This window comes from Perognathus longimembris, chromosome 5 (assembly GCF_023159225.1).
Source record: "Perognathus longimembris pacificus isolate PPM17 chromosome 5, ASM2315922v1, whole genome shotgun sequence".
Classification (NCBI taxonomy): domain Eukaryota; kingdom Metazoa; phylum Chordata; class Mammalia; order Rodentia; family Heteromyidae; genus Perognathus; species Perognathus longimembris.
In genome coordinates, this window is record NC_063165.1 from 2,941,218 (window position 1) to 2,962,844 (window position 21,627).

Consider the following 21,627-nt stretch of genomic DNA (forward strand, 5'->3'; position numbering starts at 1 on the left):
ATGATAACCAGAGGCTGGTGGTCTTAAAAAAAATTCCCACCCCCCTACAATTTCAAGAGAAAACAACCAGTTTGGGTGAAAAATTTTTTAAAAGGAAACAAAAGGGTTGACATACACTAAGGATTAACAGCTCACACGCACAATTACAGAGGATTGAAAGAACACTGACAGAAATCAGGTGACCAAACTTGCCATCCTCTCTGGCAAAGTAACCAGCCAGGCCCAGAGCGGGTGGAGCCCCGGGGCTTGGATGCTCCCTGCTAACGGGGTTGTCTGAGATACAGAGAAGGGCGACGGCAGCAAGGATCCAGATAGCCCAGGAACGGAGAGATGCTGCTCAGAACACCAAACTGTGAACTGGACATTGCGGCAACTGATGGCCAGGGACTCTTCTTTTTGAAAAAGTCATCTCTACCCAGCAGGCCTTGCGACGGGCTCTGTCTGGACAGGAGCGGCAGGCAGAGCCACCTCCTCCAGGCCTGGGCAGCCCAGCCAGGCGGGCTGAGCCCCTGTGAGGACGGACCGGGACGGCCTCAGCAGTCCACGGCAGCCGGCACGGCTTCGCTCGCTCCAGCCGCTCCGTCGGTCCTGGGCCTGTGAGTCCGCGGTTGTCAGAACCCGGGGCACACGGAGGCTGGGAGACGGGAGAGGCACCGAGACTCGCGTTTGGATCGCTCCCTGCGGGCTCGGAGCGCACAACGGGGGCCGAGGCCCGGCCTGGCATGGCCCAGAGAAGGCGGCCGTGAGTGGGCGAGGCTGGGTGTGCTGGATGGACGAGGAAACCAACGGGAGAGCTTCAGAGATCACCGGAGGCCTGTGACCCTAGCTACGCAGCAGGCTGAGCTCTGGGGACTGAGAGCCAATGCCAGAAAAGTCCGTGAGTCCATCTTCAGCTCACCAGCAAAATGCTGGACGTGGAGCTGGGCCTCGAGTGGTACAGGGCCATCCTTGAGCGAAAAAGCCCCGAGTTCAGGTCCCACTGATGGTACACACACACACACGCACACACACACGCGCCCGCCCCCCCCCCCCCCCCACCACACACAGGAAAGATCTTAATGACAGTGGAATCTTGGAGCCACTGAGAAAACGGAGCCCGAGATTGCGGGACTGCTGGGCTAGGAAATGAAGGGCAGGGACACCAGCAGCCCCGTTCACCTCACCCCTAGTCCACCCCCCGAGGCCACGCCCCCCTGGAGGGCAGATAATGGGACAAGGGTCTGGAGATGGACGGGCCTGAGACATGAGACATGCCCGGGCTCGGAACATTCTGGAGATAAAGGGTGAGGACCGGGTGCGAAGAAGAGACCTGCCCTAGCTAGGAGGCTGGACGGAACGGTCCCTTCTGCAGAGATGCCCAGGAACGGAGCGATCGAGCCATGCCCTGCACTCCCAGGGCGGGGCGGGATTCCGGTTACTCGAGACAGGCTGCCGGGTGGGGGCGGGGCGGGCCTGGACCACTGGCTCTGTCCCCTCCCGTGCGGACCCCACCCCCATCCCTTCTCACCTGTGGGCCTCCGTAGGCCTCCAGAGTTTCAGCTCACGAGAGAGCAGGGCAGCAGGGCGGAGCACACCGCACCCGCCCGGGTCGGGGGCTGCCCCCCCCCCCCGGGGCCCCTGTGCATGGTCCGGGGACCCACGGCACCCGCACTGCACTCAGTCACGAAGCCCCCAGAGGCTCCCGGGGGACTTGAACCGAAGGGAGGACGGGACCTGCAGGCAGAGGATTCTGGGAAAGCCAGGCCACAGGCTGTCAGGTGGCACCGCGGATGGCCCAGGTTGGGGTGCTGCGGGGGTCCCCACGCTGAGCAGCGACCGCCGCACGAGGAGGGCTCGCTGTGACGCTTCCACACCCGTGTGCGGCCCGTCTGGATCAACCCCGCCCCTCCCTGTCTCCCTCACCCTCCTCCCGCTTCTTAAAGCAGTTCCAGCGGAGCTGGGCACGGGTGGCCCGCGCCTGCGAGCTTAGCCGCTCAGGAGCCGGAGATCCGAAGGTCCCGGTTTGAAGCCAGCCTGGTGGAAAAGTCTGTGAGACTCCTGTCTCCAATTATAACCGAGCAAAACGCCGGAGGCGGAGTGGCTCAAGTGGTAGAGTGCCAGCCTTGAGTGGAAAGCTGAGCCACAGCACCAGGCCCATAACAACAGTTCAAGTCCAGTTCAGGTCCAGCTCAAGCCCCAGGACCAACATACAGGCACCCTTCATTGTTCTGTGTTCATACGTGGGAATAACAACTTCAACCCTATTCAGCCTCATTCTCCTTCCTCCTCCTCCTCCTCCTCCTCCTCCTCTCCTCCTCCTCCTCCTCCTCCTCCTCCTCCTCCTCCTCCTCCTCCTCCTCCTCCTCCTCCTCCTCCTCCATGCCTCCCCCACCCTGCCCATGAGAGCCAACTTTATAAAGGCTAAGTGGCATCATGGGTGAAATCTCAGGTCCTATAGAAAACCTATGGACGTGGACCGCCCCGTGACGATCAACCTGGGGACCCGAGGGAATCACTTGTGCCTCGGTTTCCCTCTCAGCGTGATGGCCTAGTGGACATGTCCAGAGAACATTTGGAGACAGACAGATTCCGGTTTTAAAAACCTAGGGCAGGCCTAAGAACTGTGTGTGTGTGGGGGGGGGGGGTGCACTTGGAGCCTTACTACATTTCTAACCAGCGAATGTTGCAAATTGTAGAGTCCTGGGGCTCCATAAAATGAGTAAGAGCAAGGAGAGGGACCGCAAAGCTTTGCCACAGCTCCACCTAGCGACCGACACACAAGCTACATGCGGGAGGCGACCCGCCACTGAAAGCAAGTCCCCCCCCCCCCCCCCCCGCCTTTTATCAGGAAGTGAGGGTGTCTAGTTTCTCCAGGAAGGGTTGTCCATGTACAGTCACTGAAGGGGCCTGCGCCATCTACACTGAGTATGTCTGCTGTGTTCCGGTGCGGCCCCCCACCCCCCCCAGACTGAAGCCCTAAGATGGAGGGACAAGGCACCTGCTCTGGGTGGCGTGGCTGTAGACGCAGGCCCAGAGGGCGCGGGTCACAGAGCAAGGCCCTGGAGGGGGCGGAGCTGTTCCCACGGCTCCAGCTGCGACCGCTTCAGTCCGCTGCGCCCCCACAGTCGAGGTAGCCTTCCTTTTCCTGTTCCAGCCTGTTCTACATCTCTCCCTTGAGCGTGAACCCTCCCCGAGCTCAACTTGAGTATTTCCCAGCAGCCCCTGCAGAAGAGAGGACATAACAGCTCCCGACGGGCCAGGCAGAGCCAGGATCCGAGACCCGACGCTTAAGAAGGCTCCGAGCCCAACGAGAAGGAAGCGTTATTTATTCAAAGAAGCTGACGTGGTCTGATTACAATGACCCATAAGCTTAAAATTGGCGGAACATACATGTATAAAAATAAGATTCTTTTTAGAAAACTCCAGTTTTGAAGGGTGCAACAACTGTGTGGACATGTGTCAACGGCCACGGGGCCACTTGTAAAGTGAAAGAAGCACCTTTTGACTCCGACTCTTGCTCGAATCACAACTCAGGTTGAAATCGGTTCAGTGTCCTGGAAGTGGGGGAGAAGTCCTAAAGGGAACTAGGATAATAATAAGCCTTTCAGAACTACAAGTTACAGTTTCGCCTCCTGTATGGAGGTGTAAGACGGAGACACACACAGTACGTTTTACAAAGCAGTGCCTTTCGTTCGCCTCTTTGTAGCTTTCAGTCCACGGTGCAAAGTCTTCACCAGACCCCAGAACTAAAACTTTCTGAGTCAGGACAGCTCGGGAGCCAGCTTCTCAAAAGCAGGGGACGTGGTTGGGCTTTTCAATGACTCAACATTTGAAAAGTGTAAGTGCACAGTGCAAATGAGCAGAAACAGTAGGAAACGCGTCATCTGAAACCACACAGATTCAGCTTCGCGTTAACACGTGGCATCCTGCGATTTCACACGCACGCTGCCATCCCTCCAGTAAATAAGACTTTCTTGATAAGAATATGTGATAACCCAAGTGCTACTGGCTCACACCGGTAATCCCAACCCCTCAGGAGGCGGAGAGCAAGAGGATTGCGGTTTGAGGCCAGTCTGGGCCAAGAAGTTCACGAGACTCCATCCTAGCCAATAAGAAGCTCGGCGCGTCGGCCTGTACCCATCACCCCAGCTACGGGGGAGGCTGAGATCCAGAAGGATGGGTGGTAGTTCTGTACCCCAGTACTGCAAAGTCTGTGTAGGTATATGGACATCCACATCTACGCGCGTACGTATGTAGCTATCTATATGTGATATTACATCTCCAATTAGGAAAAGGTGTGTGTGTATGTGTGTGTGTGTGTGTGTTAAAGAACCCTGTTTTATAGTCTCAGTAACAAAGAACACAAAACTACTTAAGAATTCCTAAGACATTTTATTTATTTTGTTTCATGTGATTTGTATTATTGAGTTATTATTAATTAGCTTCTCCCCTGCCCCCTCCATAGCAAAAGAGAATCTTGAATCATTCTCTCGACATTTCACCCTTGAGTGCTCAGCTCAGCAATGCGAGGCTCAGGAGATCTTTCCTTCAGCAGGTGCACTGTAGCCAGCCGCCCGCCGCCTGTGTCCCCGAAGTCGCGGACAGCGTTCGCCAGGAGACAACTAGCCCTGCCCTTCGGAGACAGACAGACAGACCTCCGCCTCCTTGTGATAGCTTCATCTGTGCCTGTCTTGTGAGTGGAAATACTTCTCCCCTCCACCTCACGGACGAAGACGCACGTCACTGCGGGTCTGGCTGCGAAGGTGATGGCAAAGACGTTGGCCGGCTGCAAAGCTCCTTAGAGACAGCCGCGCCGCCACGGAGAGGCCCACGTCAGAAGCTCGTCCTTCGCGATGGACTACCGTGCCTGTCCCCGGTCCCATCCTGAGCCTCAGAGCCTGAGCAGGACTCTCCCAGCGTCCCTGTGGCCACGGTGTGCACACAGGCAGCGGGAGGCCCGCTGGAGGGGCATCAGACTCCTGAGTGCCGCTCCACCTGGCCTGCGCCTCCTGTGTCTTCTGTGTGCTCTGTGACTTGCAGGGGACGAGGCTGCCATCGCTGGACACCTGGGTGGATAGCGGAGTGGACAACCCCCCACGCACACGCACTGGCAGGGGAGAAAGCGGGCACTTCACAGGGCGACGGCCCGTACCGAGCACCAGTCCCTCCCGTCACAATGTCCCATCTCGATACCCCTTTGCCTTTCCCCACTCCCAGGAGACCTGGCTGCGATGCGCGTTTCCGGCTGAAGGACTGGGTGCTGGTGCACGCTGCGTCTTCCGGACCTCGCTGGGATGGGGGGAGGCCCGGGCCGCCCCAAGGAGCAGCGTGCAGAGGCCCGTAGCCGGGACGGGGCGGGGGGGGGGCTGTGGTGCCCCTCAAGCACTTCCCACAGAAGCTGTCCTGGGGAAGGGGTGGGGCCTGACCTTCTGGACTCTCAGGGCGGGTGGCCGGCCTGTCAGGCCGCGTGGAAGGAGTAAGCCCAGAGGTTCCGCGCTTCGGCGTAGTCCGTGCAGCGGCAGCCGTCGTAGACGCGCTCGGCACCCCGGAACTCGGGGAGGAAGGACTCGGTCACCCGGAGCTCCGTGGAGGCCCCGACACTCACTGCCTCGCTGGAGATGACTTCCGTGGTTCTGACCAGGCACGACGCTAAGTTGATGGCCAGCCACAAGCTCTGGGCACCGGGAGGAAGCAGGTAAAATCCTCCCCGGCGTGCAGAAGCGGGGCGCGGTCAGGGAGCCCCGCGCGCTTCCGCCCCTGCAATACCAAGCGCGCGCTTCTGCATGGGGAGAAAGACAAGCAGGTCCGCAAGGTCGAGCACCGGTGGTTCTTGTCCATTTTCGGTCCGTCAATCACCAATCTCGTCTCGCACTATTTTTTTTTTAAAGTAAAAAAATGATCGGAAGGCAAGATTTCATTTCAGACATTTAAGCGAGTTACCAGGAAAAAAATAAAAAAGCATCGCCTTTAGAGGAAGACGGTTTGTGTAAAAGCCTGTGTCTCATCCGCGCGTGGACAAGGCTGCTGACAGTTTACTCCTGCTCAGTTGGCACCTTTGAGGCCAGGATCTTCTTCCAGAACATTCCACAGCGCAGAAATGAAACTTCCAGATGAACACTTCTGCCCTTGGCCGGGGCAAATATTAGACATTGGCCAAAGAGACGACTCGATTTACAGAACCCGAGGAGGTGGGTCCCCCGGCCCCATTGTAGTTTTGACTTTAGAGTCCAGTTTTTCAGCAGCAACCTATGCCGGGGAAACGTCCCAGCCGGCTTCACTTGGATGACTAGAGTATGCCGTTGTAATTGAAGCGTTCCTCCTCGAACATCAGGTCCGAAGACACCTGGGGCGTCCAGGGGAGGGTGGGAGTCATAGCATGGAGAGCGCACTTCACCCGCCGGCCCTCTCTGAGGGGCTGGGGTGGCAGCATCTCGGTCCCGGGGCAGTGCCCGCTGACCGGGTGCACGGACGCCGGCCCTCTCGCGCTCCCGACCCCGGCGCAGGAGGCCACGCCGTGTCCTCCCCTCCTTCCGCGTCAAGGGGGGCCCTGCCGGGGGGGCCCTGCCTTCACTCTGATGCAAGGTGGTCCACAGACCACAATCGGTGGGAAAAGGCAAGAGGGCAGGAAGCGGATTCTACTCCCGCAGCTTTCCACCCGTGAAGTGCTCTCAGCCCTCATCCGTGAGCTGGGGGGGGGGGGGGCGTCCCCATGGGCCTTTCCCCCCCATTCATCTCCCTTCTGCCACGCAACCCATCTTCCCTCGAGAATCTCCAGAAGGTTCCTCCAGTTTACCGTGGCCAACCTGGCGGGGGGGAGGGGTGGGGGAGGGGGCTCTGCACCCAGAGGGCACAGCCGTGTGTTTCTCGGTCCAGAGGTGGCTGGTCACCCCAAGGTCAAGGCCGGCTGCAGCAAGCTCAAGGCCTCCGCCTTTCTCTGGCAACGTCTTTGAAAGGGAAAGGTGGAATCCCTCCACCGAGTCGCGCGCCTTCCTTCCCTCTGGTCGGAGCTTGAGCGATCGGCGACTTGAATGCGGCACCCAAAGGTGTGGAAGAAGAGGCGGCCCCGCCAGCGAGATGGGATCCATTAACTTGAAGCAAGAGGAATCGTACAGGGAGTCCGGAGCAGGAGTCCCCGGCTCAGTCCCTGTCCCACCTCACCCGTGGTAGGGTCACAGGTGGGGTCAGGCTGTGTGCGCCCCACTGACGCTCAGGACCCCGGGCCAAGTCACAGAAGAGGTAGCCATTTGCTTGTAGCACAGGAGTCTGGGGAAAAGGGTCTGCGTTCTTCCTGTGGGTCAGAAGGCCTTCCCCGCGTGGGGGAGTCTGGGGGGGGGCTGTGGGGGGGAGATGAGGGTTCATCTCCACCTGGATTCGTGCTGCGTTCAGAGCCCAGAGCCCCGCGTAGCTCTTCCTCGCTCAGAAGAGGGCAGGACGGTTCTCTTACCAGGCCCTAGGGCACAACTCCTGCCTATTACAGGCCTTGTGTACTACTGTGGTGGAGAACCCGGTCCGGCACACACCGCCCTGGATGTCACCACTACAAAACGCTTCCTAGGAGGTAAAAGGGTGTGGGGTGTGTGTGTGTGTGTGTGTGCGCGTGTGTGTGGGTTACAAACAACAGGCACTCATCTTGATAGAGGTCAGAGAGAGATGGTAACTAGCTATGCCTTGCTTTTTCTTTTTTGGGGGGGGCTGGGGAAGGGGGCTGGGTAGCATACCTGGACAGCTTGGCAGAGCGGTCCCAGGAAGCCGGGAGCCGAATTCACTCTGTTTGGGTTTAGAACGAGGCGGTTCCTTTTTATTATCATGTCTCTTGGGAGGAGGAAAGAACCGGGAGCTTTTTCAAATCAAGAACAATCGCGATACAGTGAATCTGGAAGGCATTGGAGGCAGAGCCCGGAGGACGGGACAGAGGAAGCAGGCTGCCCCCCGGGGGGGGGCGGGGGTGCTCCTCAGGAGAGCCGGGTTCGAGGTGGCCGGAGCTCAGGGCGGGCGCGGGGTCATTTCCAGCGGTGCCTGACGAGGGAGGACGCGTCGCTGACGGCCTCGGGGTCGCGGGTCGCGGGGCGGCAGGGGCAGGGCAGCAGGAGCAGCAGGATGAGGACGAGGAGGACGAGCCCGCACACGCTCATCAGGGAGTACGAGACGATCCACAGGAGGGGCTCGCTCAGGGCCGGGGCCGGGACGCAGCTGCTGGCGACGTCCTCCGTGGAGAAGGGCCCGGAAATTTCCGACACCGGAACCCCTGCCATCTCTGGGAAGAGAGAGAGAGAGGGGAAATGTCCACGCAGCCGTGCCAGGAGGTGGGCACAAAGCCCCGGGGCTGACTGCGCGTACCGGGGAACCCCCAGGTCCTCGCGGCTGGAGGCCGGGGGCACCCCAGAGGGGAGCTGGGTGGCTGCGGGCCTCCAGACCCAAGCTCCTGCAAACAGGAAGGCCGGCCCGGCCACGTGGAGGGGCGCGGGAGGGGCCCGGGGGCCACGCCCGCTCGTGGCCAGGACTGGGGAGGCCCCACAGCGCCGGGCCGGCCGAGGGAGGGCAGGAGCCATGACCGGCACTTGCAGGGTCGGCCGCGCCTTTTCCCGTCCATCTACTGTTTGTTTGTTTTTTAAAGTCAAAGATGAGATTCTGTGGGATCTGCCGTTCTGTAGCCTGAATTCTGACCTTCCGTATGACCACAATCTCCACCTTCAATGTTCAGCCAGGCTGTTTTTGATGACTACGCACTAGGTCCATGGGATGGTTGGTCTCGACAGTAACTAGACTGTCAGGGGGAGCAGTGATCATCTATATCTATATTTCAGTGGTAATATCTCGCCTTCTCTTATTGTATGTCTGTGAGACTCTCTTAGACGACAAAAACATCCTCAGGTTGTGGATGTCTTCTCATAGTTGGCCATTCGTGTGTGTGTGTGTGTGTGTGTGTGTGTGTGTGTGTGTGTGTGTATGTACCTTTCAGGAGAGTGGCTGGAACTGGAGGTCATCGTGTAATACTGTCGGGAAGACAGTACTATATGTTTATACTTTACAGTTCATAAGAGGGAGAAAAACGAAACCGTTCTGTGAGGAATGAGGCACATGGCAGCATCACAGACATGACATCAAGGTGTTGCTGTGATTTTCTTCTCTTCAGGAAGCCAGCGGTCACGTTAGACGTGTCAAACGACCTAAATTGAACTCCTAGATGCGACATGCAGGATAAAACCACACCGGTAGCATTAATAGTAGAGTATAGACTATAGAAAAAAAAAAGACAAATCGACCTAAAGACGCCACAGTAGCCACCATGCGGAATGAAATGCACAGGACTAACGTGAAAAACTAAAACGAACATGAGCCCACTGGAGAACTCTCCCGCAGCCAAGCGTGCAACCAGAGGTCACGGGAGGACATGGTGGGAGGCAGAAGAAGTACCAAAGAGATAACCAAAACCTTCCAAACGCGATAGAAACTATGAAGTCGCACACCCAAGAGCTTCAAGGAGCCCCAAGCAGCAGAAATGTGATATAGAAAGAGAACCCCAGTGAACTACTGAGGCCCAGTCATCAACGGAGGGCCTGAGAACCAGAGAGATAAAGAGACAAAGACACCACAAGGCAAGGGGCAAGAAGGAGCATTAATTACAGACGAAACAACACGGGCTAGGAGACACGTGAGCTGGGGGCAAAACAAAGTGCTCTAGTCAACCTCTAGCTCTGTACCCAGAAGAAAACGTCCCCCAACAATGAAGAGGAAATAAAGATGGGTTTCAGCTACACACAAGAAAGAATTTATCTCAAGCCGATTTTCACGAAGGAAGTCCTTTGAGCCTAAGCAAAAGGGTAGCAGGTGCAGCAAAGCCCGGCTCCGCACAGAGGAGGGAGCAACAGCGGAAAGGGAAATCGTGCAGCCAGGTTTGAACTTTCATCAGACTGAAACGCTTAAAAACGCGACACCACAAGTGGAACGCCGTGGCACAGTGGAAACCAGAGACAATAGCGATATCATACACAAAGACATAAAGCATCTCACCTGGGCTTGGGAAACTTCCCTGAAATGGGCCACATGGTAATAGGGTGAGGTTTGGGGAATTACGCATTTCTTCCCTACTCTTTAAAAATGAAAAAAAAAAAAAAAAAAGCACAAAACCACTCTTGGCTCGTTGGTCACAAAAACAAACCTCATGGCAGATCTGGCTGGCAAGCTGTTCAGTCTGCCAATCTCTGGTCTAAACATTCCACTTAAAAAGCAAGAGATTCGCCAGCTTAGATGAAAAGCCACCACGCTGCCTGAAAGAAGGGTGCTCGCAAGGTAACGACTCAGACGTGTTCAGAGTCACAGTGTGAGGTGGGTTCTGGTCGCTCTGGCCTGTCATCCTAGCTGCTCAGGAGGTCTGAGGATCTGGGTTTGAAGCCAGTTGGAACAGACAAGCCTGGGAGACTTCTTACCAACAATCAACCACCAGTACACTCCACTCTACTTAGTTGTCTAATTAGTACGTGTCAGTACCAATTTTAAAAGGCATCTCCACAAAGCGCACCCCCCACAGAGGCTATGGATTGATCACAGCGAGGCTAAGAAAGCAAAGCAAGCCAGGCCCAGGTGGCTCACGCTTGTCATCTTAGCTACTCGAGAGACTGAGGTCTGAGGATCAAGTTTGGAAGCCAGCCTGGGGAAGAAAAGTCCCTGAGACACTTAGCTCCAATGAACCACAGAAAAAGCCAGAAATGGAGCTGTGGCTCAAGTGGTGGAGTGCCAGCCTTGAGCAAAAAGCTACACAGAAGGTGTTGGCAAGTAGATTGCAGTCAGAGACAGATACAGGCCAAAATAGGGTCAGGTTGTAGTTGAAAACTAAAGCAAAGCAGTACTGGGGGAATGGTTCAGCAGGAGAGCGCCTGTCTTGAGAGCATGGGGCCCCGAGTCTAAACCCCAGTTCCACAAAAGCAAGCCAGCAAGCAAGCATACAAAAGATGATGACATTCAGGTCACTTCCTCCTCCGGACTGATTATTTAGGACTAAGATGCTCTCTGATGAGACTCTGTTTACATGGAACAATAATCTCGGGAGCTGTGCACCCCGGCGTTTTCTCTCTAAGTCTCAGCCCCTCTGCTCTCCGCTGCTCCTAGAGGTCATCTGGCTTTGCTATCTTTGGTTACACTCTCTGTGGAGAAACCCAGGCGGATCTCTGGCCCTCGGCCCGACTGCTAACTTCCCTATTTTTAAACATGAGCAGCAACCAGATGATCCGCTTTCAACCCGCGGCAAGAGGAACTCACAGAGGAAAACCTGCCCGGATCCGGGATGCGTTTCAAGTCGTACAAGCCTGAAATCTATACAGCTCTGGGGTGCTAAATGTCTCCATCTATAAAAAGAGATGGATGGTATTTCAGCAGAGAGCTGATAATTCAACACCTTGGTCCTCCCATCTCCACACACTTGGGGGGGGGTGGGGTACACCGGGGGATGCTCAGGCCCTGCTGGGAACTGGCAGCAGAGCTGGGCGGGCCACTGGGCACAGCCCCCCCACCCCATCTGCTCACGCCGGGCTGTGCCGCAGCACCCTAGGGGGCTCAGGGGAGGGGGAGGGGCCTTGTAAACCAGGCGTTCTGAGGGGCGCGGCCCTCACTTCTTCCTTTTCTACTCCATCATGAGCACACAGGGTAACCTCTATTATTATCCAGTTACTCTTCGGCTCTAGAGTTGAACCAGGGCCTCGGGGGTGCTAACCACCTGCTGCACTATGGAGCTATCTATGCCTTCGGCGTTTTCTGAACGAGCTAAGGTCTCCCAGTGTTATGCAAGCTGGCTAGGAACCTGGGCTCCAGTGATCTTCCGGCCTCGGCCTCCCCAGCGGCTGGGACCACAGGCATGTACCACCCTACTCCAGTCACCGTCGATTGCTAAGTACACAGCTCAGCCCAGGAGTGAGTGCCTTCTGGAGCGGAAGTGGACCCGAGGGCCCGAGTCCTCACACCCAGGTCGGCGGGAGCTGGTATCAGGAGGCCCGGGAAAGTCTTGCTGCTCGGTGGAAGGAAAACTACCAGCAAGGAAGCCCAGCTCCGCTGGAGCCTGAGGAGGGGCTGGGGGGAAGGGGGGCAGGATTGCAACCTCTAACGCCGGCATCTGAGTCGACGCATCCGCAACTTGGGGCAGAAATCCTGACGTTGCCGGGGTCTGAACGGATTCAGCAGAAGTCCATGTTCCCTTGCTTTACGAAAATGCTCTCATAACTATGGCACAGTGAATTCACCCTGGGGGTGGGGTGGGGTGGGGGTGGTTAGAAAACCCCAAGACACTAAAGATAAGCCTACAAAGCAAGCGAGAAATGTCAGCCGAGACACAGAGGTCACACCGGGTGCTGGTGGCTCACACCTGTAATCCTCATCCTAGTTACTCAAGAGACTGAGACCTGAGGATCACGGTTCAAAGCCAGACCAGACAGACGTCTGTGAGACTCTTATCTCCGATGAATCCACAAAAGCCAGAAGTGATGTGGTGCAAGTGGTAGTGCACCAGCCTTGAAAAAAAAAAAAAAACTCAGCAAGATTGTGAGGTCCTGACTTCAAGCCCCAGTAATAGAGTCTTCTTCATCGATGGGAGAAAACCAGAATAATCTGCACAAGTTTCTATAATGAGGTCCCGAGTTCAAATCCCAATACCCTCTCAAAAAAAATGTAAGGAATTTTACAATGTAGTTGGGAAGAATACACACACACACAAATCTCTGCATATTTGTGAAACAACTTTCTATAAATAATCCCTGTCACAGTAACGGCAAGAACTAACAAGTACCCGGACTATCTGTGTGTAACATCTTTTGGAAGGAAACCACGGAACAGTTCCGTATCGTGTATAAGGAGACGTTCATTTTCTTTCCAAGTCAGTGTGGAGTTCTCACGTCAACACGAACAATCTAGAAAGGAGTAAACGTTGAACGGCGAGAGGGGGCAGCCGAGAAGGGGCTCGTTCTGTGCGGCAGGCCTCACGTTTAAATAGAGAAAGGGGGAAAAAAAAATAGCCTTCAAGCCAATCAACTGACAAGGTCCTGCGTGGCGGGCGGCTCTCGGGAGGACCGCGGGATCCGGGATCCTAGCCTCCTGGGGTTTAACCCGTCGTGGCTGGGATTCGGTTATAAAGACGGCGGCTCCATCTTGGCCGCCGCCCGGTCCAGGCGTTCTCTTGGGGGAGCACGCGCCCAGTCCTGAGGACGCGCGGGCGGTTGGTGGTCACGTCATATGAAGGACAGACCGGCTCTTTCCCTTCACCCTTCCCCGCGTGGGGAAGTAGAAGGCGCGCCGCCCTCGTGGGAGACATGGCCGCCAAGCTAGGGATCACTGAAGAGCGAGAAGGGTGGGCCACAAGCCCGCGGCCTTCTCACAGCCGGGGGGACTCGGGGGCCTCCCGACGCGGGGGCCTTCGAACCCTCTCCCCGGCCGCTCCGGGATGACGGCATCATGTTCACTCCAACACTTGGTTACTTATAGCATTTGCCAATAAGCGACGAAGACTGAGAAAGGAAGCGCGAGTCTCCCTCGCGGTGCTCACCGTGCCGGGGGGGCCCGGGGCCTCCTTTCGTCGACGCCCCTGAACCGACGCATGAACGGCAAAGTGACTCGCATTGAGGAGGGGACCAGGCCAGGGTCTCTCCTCACAGCCGGTAAAAAATCAAGTATTTTAAGTACCCAAACTCCAAATACATTAAAAAAAAAAACAACCCACAATTGATAACAAAAAAAGAAACAATTCGGGACGTGATTGTAGAAAAGCAGGGTTTCCCCGCCCGGGTGCCCAGCCACTTAGAGAACGTATGTCTATTACCTTCTCCACGGTATTAAGTGGACCTGGTGACTGGCTGTTGCCATAGTAACCCCGCTTTAATGGTATTTAATGAGAAAACAGAAATGGTGGACAAAGTCGCTTTAGTTCTTAGGGTCCCTCGGCTTAAAAAAAGAAAAAAAAGAAAATATTCACACTTGGGAAATACAGTGACATTTAAGGCCGTCAGTGCCATTTTCCACCGGAGAAAGGTCTTGTCAATAACAGCCTAACAGACTAGAAGAGCGAATGCACGCTGAGAGAGTAAACACGCACTCGCGAGGAGATTAAAAACGGGACAAGTCTCAAGGAGGTCGCAGCGTGTCCACCACACGAAGCCCACGGAATCCGCATTGACGTTGACAGGCTGTGGCCACGCGCGTGTGTGTTTGTGGGAATGGCTGGCGATATTTAAACAGATTCCGGGTGTGCCCGAGAGTCCAGCTGTGGTTTCCCCCCTTAATACCATCCTCCTCTGGCCTCCTCTGGCACGAGGACCTGGATTGCATCTCACAACATCCAAAGAACAAAACGAAACACAGACCTGCAGGGAGAGGCTCACACCTGCCATCCTAGCTACTCGGGAGGCTAAGTTCTGAGGATCTCAGTTCAAAACCAGCCCAGATAGGAAAGCCCATGAGACTCTGATCTCCAATTAGCCAGCAAAAGTCAAAAGCGTGTGGCAGCCTAACGGTACAACTCTGGGGGGGTGGGGGGGACGATGTCGGGGAGGAGAGAAGGTAGGAGAAAAAGGAGGGAGGAGGTCACAAGTTTGACAAGCAATGTCCTTACTGCTTTACGTACGTAACCGTAACCCCTCCGTGCATCACCCTGACAATAAAAAGATTTTACAAGCCCGAAGCGGACGTGTGGCTCAAGCGGCAGAGCACCTACCTGGAGATGACTCTTTCCCACGTGTGAGTGCGGGGCTAACGGTGCTCACCTTGCCTCACCTCCCAACAAGCCCGCCACCTGCCCTACGGAGAAGCCCAGCACTGGCCTTAGGCATAAGTGGAGAGGTTGATTGGTGGCTGAGGAGGAGCCTTCTGGGATTGCTCCAGGCTGGTACGTTATTCCCAGGCTCTCTCTCTCTCTCTCTCTCTCTCTCTCTCTCTCTCTCTCTCTCTCTCTCTCTGCTTCCGGTCCGCTCTTACCTGAGCACGGGCTTGTGGCAAAGCCCAGCCTCTTCCGAGCTCTGTCGAAGATGACATAGAAGCCCTCCATCACCGTCGCCCCGATCACCAGCGCGTTGGTGGACGGTGAGATGCCGAACCGGTAGCACTCATAATTCAGGCCGGCCCCCATCATGGGCTGAATGTAAAGCTGCCGGTGTAAGAGGAAAAGCACCCATCAGGCAACGTGCGAACCGCACCGCTGGCCTTGTCGGAGCCTCCCCGGTGTGGGGGCGAATGAGAAAGAGGTGGCTACCGGCCCTGCCGTGGAGGAGATGAGGTCGCAAGTGTGACAGAGGGGGTGAACACACGGGAACGCCACCGACGCTTCACGCGGGATGCGCGGACAGACGTGCCGGGTCTGTCCTTCTGTCTGCGTACGGTCAAACGGACGCCAGAGATGGGCGGGTGAGCGGGAAGCAAGCAGCTCCCACGCCAGAGGCCAGTCCTGGAGGAGTGACCTATCACTGGGGGGCTGTGGGCGAACACTGTCGGCGGGCAAGCGGCCTCTTCCTCCGCACCTCCTCTTTGGGTTCCCGGAACCCTGGCCGGGAGCCGGCCCTCAACGAGCTGTGCGCTAAATCCGTCAGTGCTAAGCCTGGAGGGCGCTGCGGGGAAAAGCCAACGTCCCCCGGAGATCCACTTCCATTAGGAAAGGCGGGGTTACGCCTAGCCGCTACCGGGAGCACCTGCACTGAAGGTGTTTCCGGCCCCCTCCCGTCCCCCGACGACTTCCGAAGGAACGAATCCCGCGAGAAATCCAGTAACGGCACTGAAGCAAGCTACTGGTCACTGAGTACCAGACAAACAGAATCTGTATCTTCCAGTTTGTGTCCATGAATCTCCGGCAAGAACTCCAGACTATCTCTCTCTCTCTCTCTCTCTCTCTCTCTCTCTCTCTCTCTCTCTCTCTCTCTCTCTCTCTCTGTGTTTCATGAATCTCTAGCTCTGCCAACAAATCCCACACCACTTATTTACCAGTAAGTGCTTACACCCTTGGACTGACCGGTCAGAAAGCTTGGTTACAGACCACAGTGACAAAACAATGTCCACATGTTGCTGTTAACTGACCAAAGTGTCGTCATAAAAAAAAAAACAAACACAAACCACCCTATATTATGCTGAAGAATTTGAAAATGTACCATGCTAATATTACTTCCGGTAGTGACGGTCATTCAGGGTTATGGCCTTCTTCTGAAAATGTCTCTGGCAAGAGCCATTCTCCCTCCTTTAGAGCAAGAGAGACAGACCCAGAAAGGGCTACTGGATTTGTTCTAAGTGGCACTGGGAGTCCAGAGCGGTGCTAAGAATAGAACTCGAGACCGAGCACAGCGTGTCCTCTGAGAAGCTGTGTTTCTCCTCAAGTTCTCCACCCTTGCCTGCTAAGACTTACCCTGTTTCTCGAAGGCGTGAAGGAGGGGTGGGCATTGGCATGGCTTCTCATCTGCACTTTTCCTCCTTGGAAGTAGAAGTAGGCCAGGTGAAAGCACAAGGCCCTGAGTTCCAGCCTCACTACACACACACACACACACACACACACACACACACACACACACACACGCATGCTCCTTCTTTTATCCTTTACTTCTAACCCTCAGTAGCCACAAGGAGTCAGGCTTGTGTTCACCGACAAGCAGGGACTGTGGAATTGGTAATTAAATGATAACACGAAGCCAGGCACCAATGGCTCGGCCTGTCATCCTAGCAATCCAAGAGGCTGAGATCGGAGGACTGCAGTTCAAGGTCAGCCCAGGCAGGAAAGTCCGTGAGGCTCTTATCTCCAATGAACCACCAAAAAAGCCAGAAGTGGGGCTACGGCTCAAGTGGTAGAGAACCAGCCTTGAGCATAAAAGCTAAGGGACAGAGCCTATGTATGCCCTGAGTTCAAGCCCCGGGGTGGCACAGAGAAAAAAAAAAAAGGAAAGAAGAATTCTAGACAGTCATACATAGTGAGACCAAGGGAGGAGATTCTCCGGAGAGGAGCACAGAGGCCTAACGCCTCGGCGCATCCGATCGTAGGAAGTGAGAATTATTGAGAGGAACAGAAGACAAGGAGAGGGCGGCCGGCAGGGAGAGCGCCGCGCGAGGCCGGAGGAACCGCACGGGGAACTGGGACCAGGGGGCCCAGGGAGACACACCCCGCGCTACTCTGGTAGGTTCTTAGGGCAAAGGAGGCTCCGTCGGCACTGGTGTTACCGCCGTAGGACGTCTCCCCCGCCTGTCCGCCCTCTCCCGCCCTCCCCGCCCGCGTCTCCTGGGGGGTGGGGGGGGTCGCCCCTGCTCTGGGTGCCCGGGCCCTACCTGAGGCAGGATGGTGATGCGGAACGACTGGCTGGAGTTCTCCTCCCGCAGGTAGATGGAGATCTTGGGGAAGTAGGACCACGGGGTTTCCGAATTCATCCAGCATGCCAGCTGGGCCCCCGTCCAAAAGCCGTCTGAGAATTCTGGAATCTAGACAGAAAAAAAAAAAACCAAAACGACAAGGAGATCTCGTGAACAGCAACCGCCAGTCCGGCACAACAACAGGAAAGAGCGCCGGGCTCCGCCGGGGCCCTGGCCACGCGCCCACCGGGGCCAGCGGCGCTTCGTTCCCGTGCTGGCTGAGCTCCTGGAAGAGGAATGAGGGGGGCAGGCAGGGCACGGGCGGGCACAGCACTGGCTGCTACCCGCAGGGCACTGGGGGCCGTCGGGAGCCTGTGGCCCTGACGGTGGTGACATCACACCCGCACTGAAGAGACGAGGACACCCCAGTGCGGACAGGCGGACTCCCGTCCCCAGCGCCACTCCGTAGTGGGCAATGGCCACTTGAGAGAGAGGAACCCCGGAGGCACTCTGGGTCTCTTGTTGCCCCGATTCAACGAGCCCGGCGGGGTAGCTGCCTCCTGGGGTGGCCCGGAGTGGGTGCTGCCACTCCTACCAACGTCTCCCTCCTCTCCAGACCTCAGCGTGGATGCCACCCCGCGTGGCAAGCCCTCCCTGCGTCACCACCCTGCCCTTCTCCTGCTTGGCGTCCGACCTCTCCCCCCAGAGGGGAGCGGAAAATGGGACAGATGCTTCCAGAAGCAGCAGAGTGGAGCTGCCCGAGGCTGGCGATGTGCAGATCCCAAACGCTGGGCCGGGAGGCGGCAGGAGCCTGGCACGGCCCCCTGGGACGCGCAGGCGTGGCCTCTCACCCCTCCCCCCCACACCGGGACGGCTCCGGAACGCTTCTGATGCTGGCATGGAGCGGCTGGGGGGGGGGGGGGGAACAGATGGGAAACTGGGCATCGCAGGGCAGGTCCACCAGCGCAGATGAGGGGCAGAGAGGACCGCCAGGGAGGGGGGCTGGAAGGCGGGCACAGCGCCCGGCCCCGTGGGATGGGGAGGTGCTCCCGAGGGTGGCTCCCGAAGCCACGCCCCTCAGGTCTGCACATCCGGGGGGTGGGGTGGGGTGGGGAGGGCAGGTCCAACCTCAGCTAGCTGACGATCCCAAGGAGCCTCCCCCGGAGGACTCCACGACTGCGTCCAAGCCGTGGAGCCGTGGCTGCGGCTGGGGCAGATGGGGGCTGCACTGCCCCCGCCCATCCGTCCACCCGCCCACCCGTCCGTCCATCCATCCGCCTGTCCGTCCCTCCCTCCCGCTCTTTCTCCCTCCCATCTGTCTCCCTCCCTCCCTCCCTCCCTTCCTTTCTGTGTGTGACAATCCTAGGGCTTGAACTCAAGGCCTGGGTGCTGGGCTTTTGTGCCACAGTCCCCACTCCCCGTTTTTCGGTGCTTAGTTGGAAATAAAGAGTTTCCCCAGGCTTTCCGGCCCGGGCTGGCTTGGAAGTGGGACCCTTAGACCTCAGCCTCCCGAGCAGCCGGGGTTATAGGTGTGAGGCAGCGCGCCTGGATCTAGCTCACTCCTTCATTCGAAGGGGAAGGCGGGCTGGGCTCCAGCAGCCCAGCAGGGAGAAGGAACACAACAGGCTTCCACACGCCGAGGGGGCTCGGGGCGCCCTGCCCGAGACGCAGCCATCTTGGGCCACTTCGTCCTGACGCAGGCTTGGAGATGAAGGCGGAGCATCTCGGTGTACAGCGACGCCTGCCAGTTCTGCAGAACTCACCGTGACTACGTGGGAGACGGGCCCGAGGCGGGTGCCGGTGGCTCGTGCCCGTCATCTTACCCATTCGGGGGGGCTGAGATCCGGAAGCCAGCCCGGGTACAAAACACCTGGGGCCGTAAACCAGCAAATGTCAGGCCGGAGGCGTGGCTCGCTGGCGGGGCACCGGCTGGGCAAGTGAGCCCAGAGGGAGGCATTTCAACAAACAGGATCGGTGTATGGCATCGGGGGGCTGAGCTGGCGTCGGAAGAGCCGGGTCACTGCTCTGGTTTTGACCCGTGACCTCGAACAGAGAGAGCTCTGGTGTCATTCTGCTCTGCAGGCTGCGGACGGGCTGGTTGCTCTTGGGGTTTTTGAGGTTTTGGTCCAAAGCTCCCTCTTGCTTCTCATTTCTGACAACCGTCTCCAGCAAAGCCGTATCTTCCCACCATCTCCCCATCAGCCGCTGTTTGAATCTGGCCATCTTTGGGAACAGCAGACCACCAGCCCCCTGGGGCACCACCACCCAGGCCTTGGGCAGGAAACCCTGGCAATGCCACCAGAGTGCCCAGATACCTTGGAACCATTCACCACGACACAAGAAATGCTTGTCTGGTATCTCCGCCAGTAGTAGCACTGTGATTGCAACCCACACAGAAGCTCTGGATTGCCAGGTGCCGGCCAGAAACCAGTTTGGGCCATTTCACGCCAAACCCTCTCAGGGGTCGTTTAATGGCTACATCCGGCTTGGAGGAAGCTTTGATGTGGGGCGGGATGGGTTTGTTTCCAAGGCCATAAATGCACTTGAAGAAGTACTGGGGCTTGAACTCAGAGCCTCACCCTCTCTCTGGCTTGCTTTTTCTGCCCAAGGCTGGTGCTTTAACACTCGAGCTACACCTTCCCTTCTGGATTATTGTTGATTAGTTGGAGGTAAGAGTTTTCACAAGCTGGCTTCAAACCGGATCTCAGCCTCCTGAGTGGCTAGGATTACAGGGCGGGAGCCATTACTTTTACCTCAGATCAAACACTACTAACACCAGTGGAACTGTTATTTGAGATAATAATTTCTGCCCACTCCAAACCCGGCCCTCTGAGGTGAAAATAAACGCATTTATTGCAAATAAACAACTAGAGCTAAGAGCACGTCATAATCAACACTTAGAAAGAAAAACAACAACAACGGTCAAAACGCTCACAGAGTGGCGACAAATGTTCAGTGCTGCTCCCAGTGAGGGGGCCACGCCGGCGTGCTGGAAGATTCCAGAACACCTGGAGAACTCACCAGCGATGTGCGGGCCACGGCTTCCACCACGGCATCGAACACCTTCTGGGGCAGGCGCAGCAGCGTGGTGCCGCTGTCCACGATGGCCTTGTCCGCGTTATACTGGGGTGGGGAGGGGGGGGGAGGGAGACCTTAAGTGCCCGTGCACCCCACTTCCACGTCCGCGCCCCCCCCCCCGCCCCCGCGGCGCACCTGCTACAGCACGCGGGGACAGAGTCCACCGATAAGGGAGCCGAGGGTCCGGGGACGGAGGGACGGGGCCCAGTCCCCAGGGGTCCCCAGCCAGAGCCCTGCGCCACCTCGATGCCACGCTCCGTCACCCGGGACGGCGGAAGGTCCGCTGTCTCCCGACTAACGACACACGAAAGCCATCCCGAACCTCCCGGGGGTGCAAGCCCGGGGGCCGCTGCTCGGTAGACAGCCCACCCGCACGCACGGCGACCCTCTGAGCACGCTGCCGGCTGCACGCACGCACACACGCCCGCCGCAAAGCAGAAGCAGGGGTCCGCGTGGGCAGGCAGGCAGGCGGACGGACGGACGGACGGACGACAGCGACCACGCACGCACCTCCCGGCAGTCCAGGTTAAGACTCTGGCCTCCGATCTCCAGTTTCAGGATCTCTATTTGGTAGTACCACTCCTCCTTGATGGGGGTATACCAGATGTCTCCTTTATATAAACTCGGTTCAATCCCACCCAGGACCTGGGGAGATAAAACGCCGTGGTGTTAGGAAGAGGAGCCCACGGGCAATCACATGTCCACTGAGCAGCTGGTGTTCCCCAGGGGGGCCTTCACTGGGACCAGGACATCCACCTCATGGTGGTGTGCTGAAATAAATCCAGGTACCTGGAGACCCCCCCATTCAGGTAACACTGGGGGGCAGTTTCCGGGGCTCACACAAAAGACTATGCCTTGCTCTACCCGACAGCCAACTCTAGCTTCTCCACATTGAAACTCCCTTGATGGAACACAATCACTAATGATGCTGGCTCGTCGTCCTTTAGCTCCTGGAAGGGCAGAGAAGGAGCAAGTAACGGAAGGGCTTCCATAATGGAAGTATCACCTTGCAAGGCTGGTTTCATATGACATATCCCAGGCTGCCCTGTCCCCTCAGAAGGGGACAAAAATGTGAGCGAGTGTCAGTGGCTGAGGAAGAGGTTACTGAACCTGTAGCTCATCCAGAGCCCAGGGGGGCCACGCCCAGCCCAGACGGGCACTTCTTGAGCATTCTTCCTGACCCCGCTAAGTGACGTGCTCAGCGCAGGGTTCACCGGGGTAAGCTCGGGACCCAGCCGCAGCGCTGACAGCTCTGCTTCATGTGGTGTGTGTGTGTGTGTG

The 21,627-nt window shown here is 57.2% G+C and overlaps 1 protein-coding gene across 1 annotated transcript in view; it reads right to left on the bottom strand.

Moving 5' to 3' along the window:
- Positions 1–3,288: 3,288 nt before the first annotated feature.
- Bace2 (beta-secretase 2) overlaps positions 3,289–21,627 on the bottom strand; it is a 54,780-nt gene continuing 36,441 nt past the window's right edge. The window contains exons 7-12 of the mRNA XM_048346559.1: positions 20,857–20,991; positions 20,290–20,391; positions 17,248–17,397; positions 14,929–15,097; positions 3,924–8,233; positions 3,289–3,883 (exon numbers count right to left, since the gene is read on the bottom strand). Coding sequence (XP_048202516.1) covers positions 7,980–8,233; positions 14,929–15,097; positions 17,248–17,397; positions 20,290–20,391; positions 20,857–20,991 — 810 coding nt within the window. The 3' untranslated portion in view covers positions 3,289–3,883; positions 3,924–7,979. The remainder of the gene's footprint in view (positions 3,884–3,923; positions 8,234–14,928; positions 15,098–17,247; positions 17,398–20,289; positions 20,392–20,856; positions 20,992–21,627) is intronic.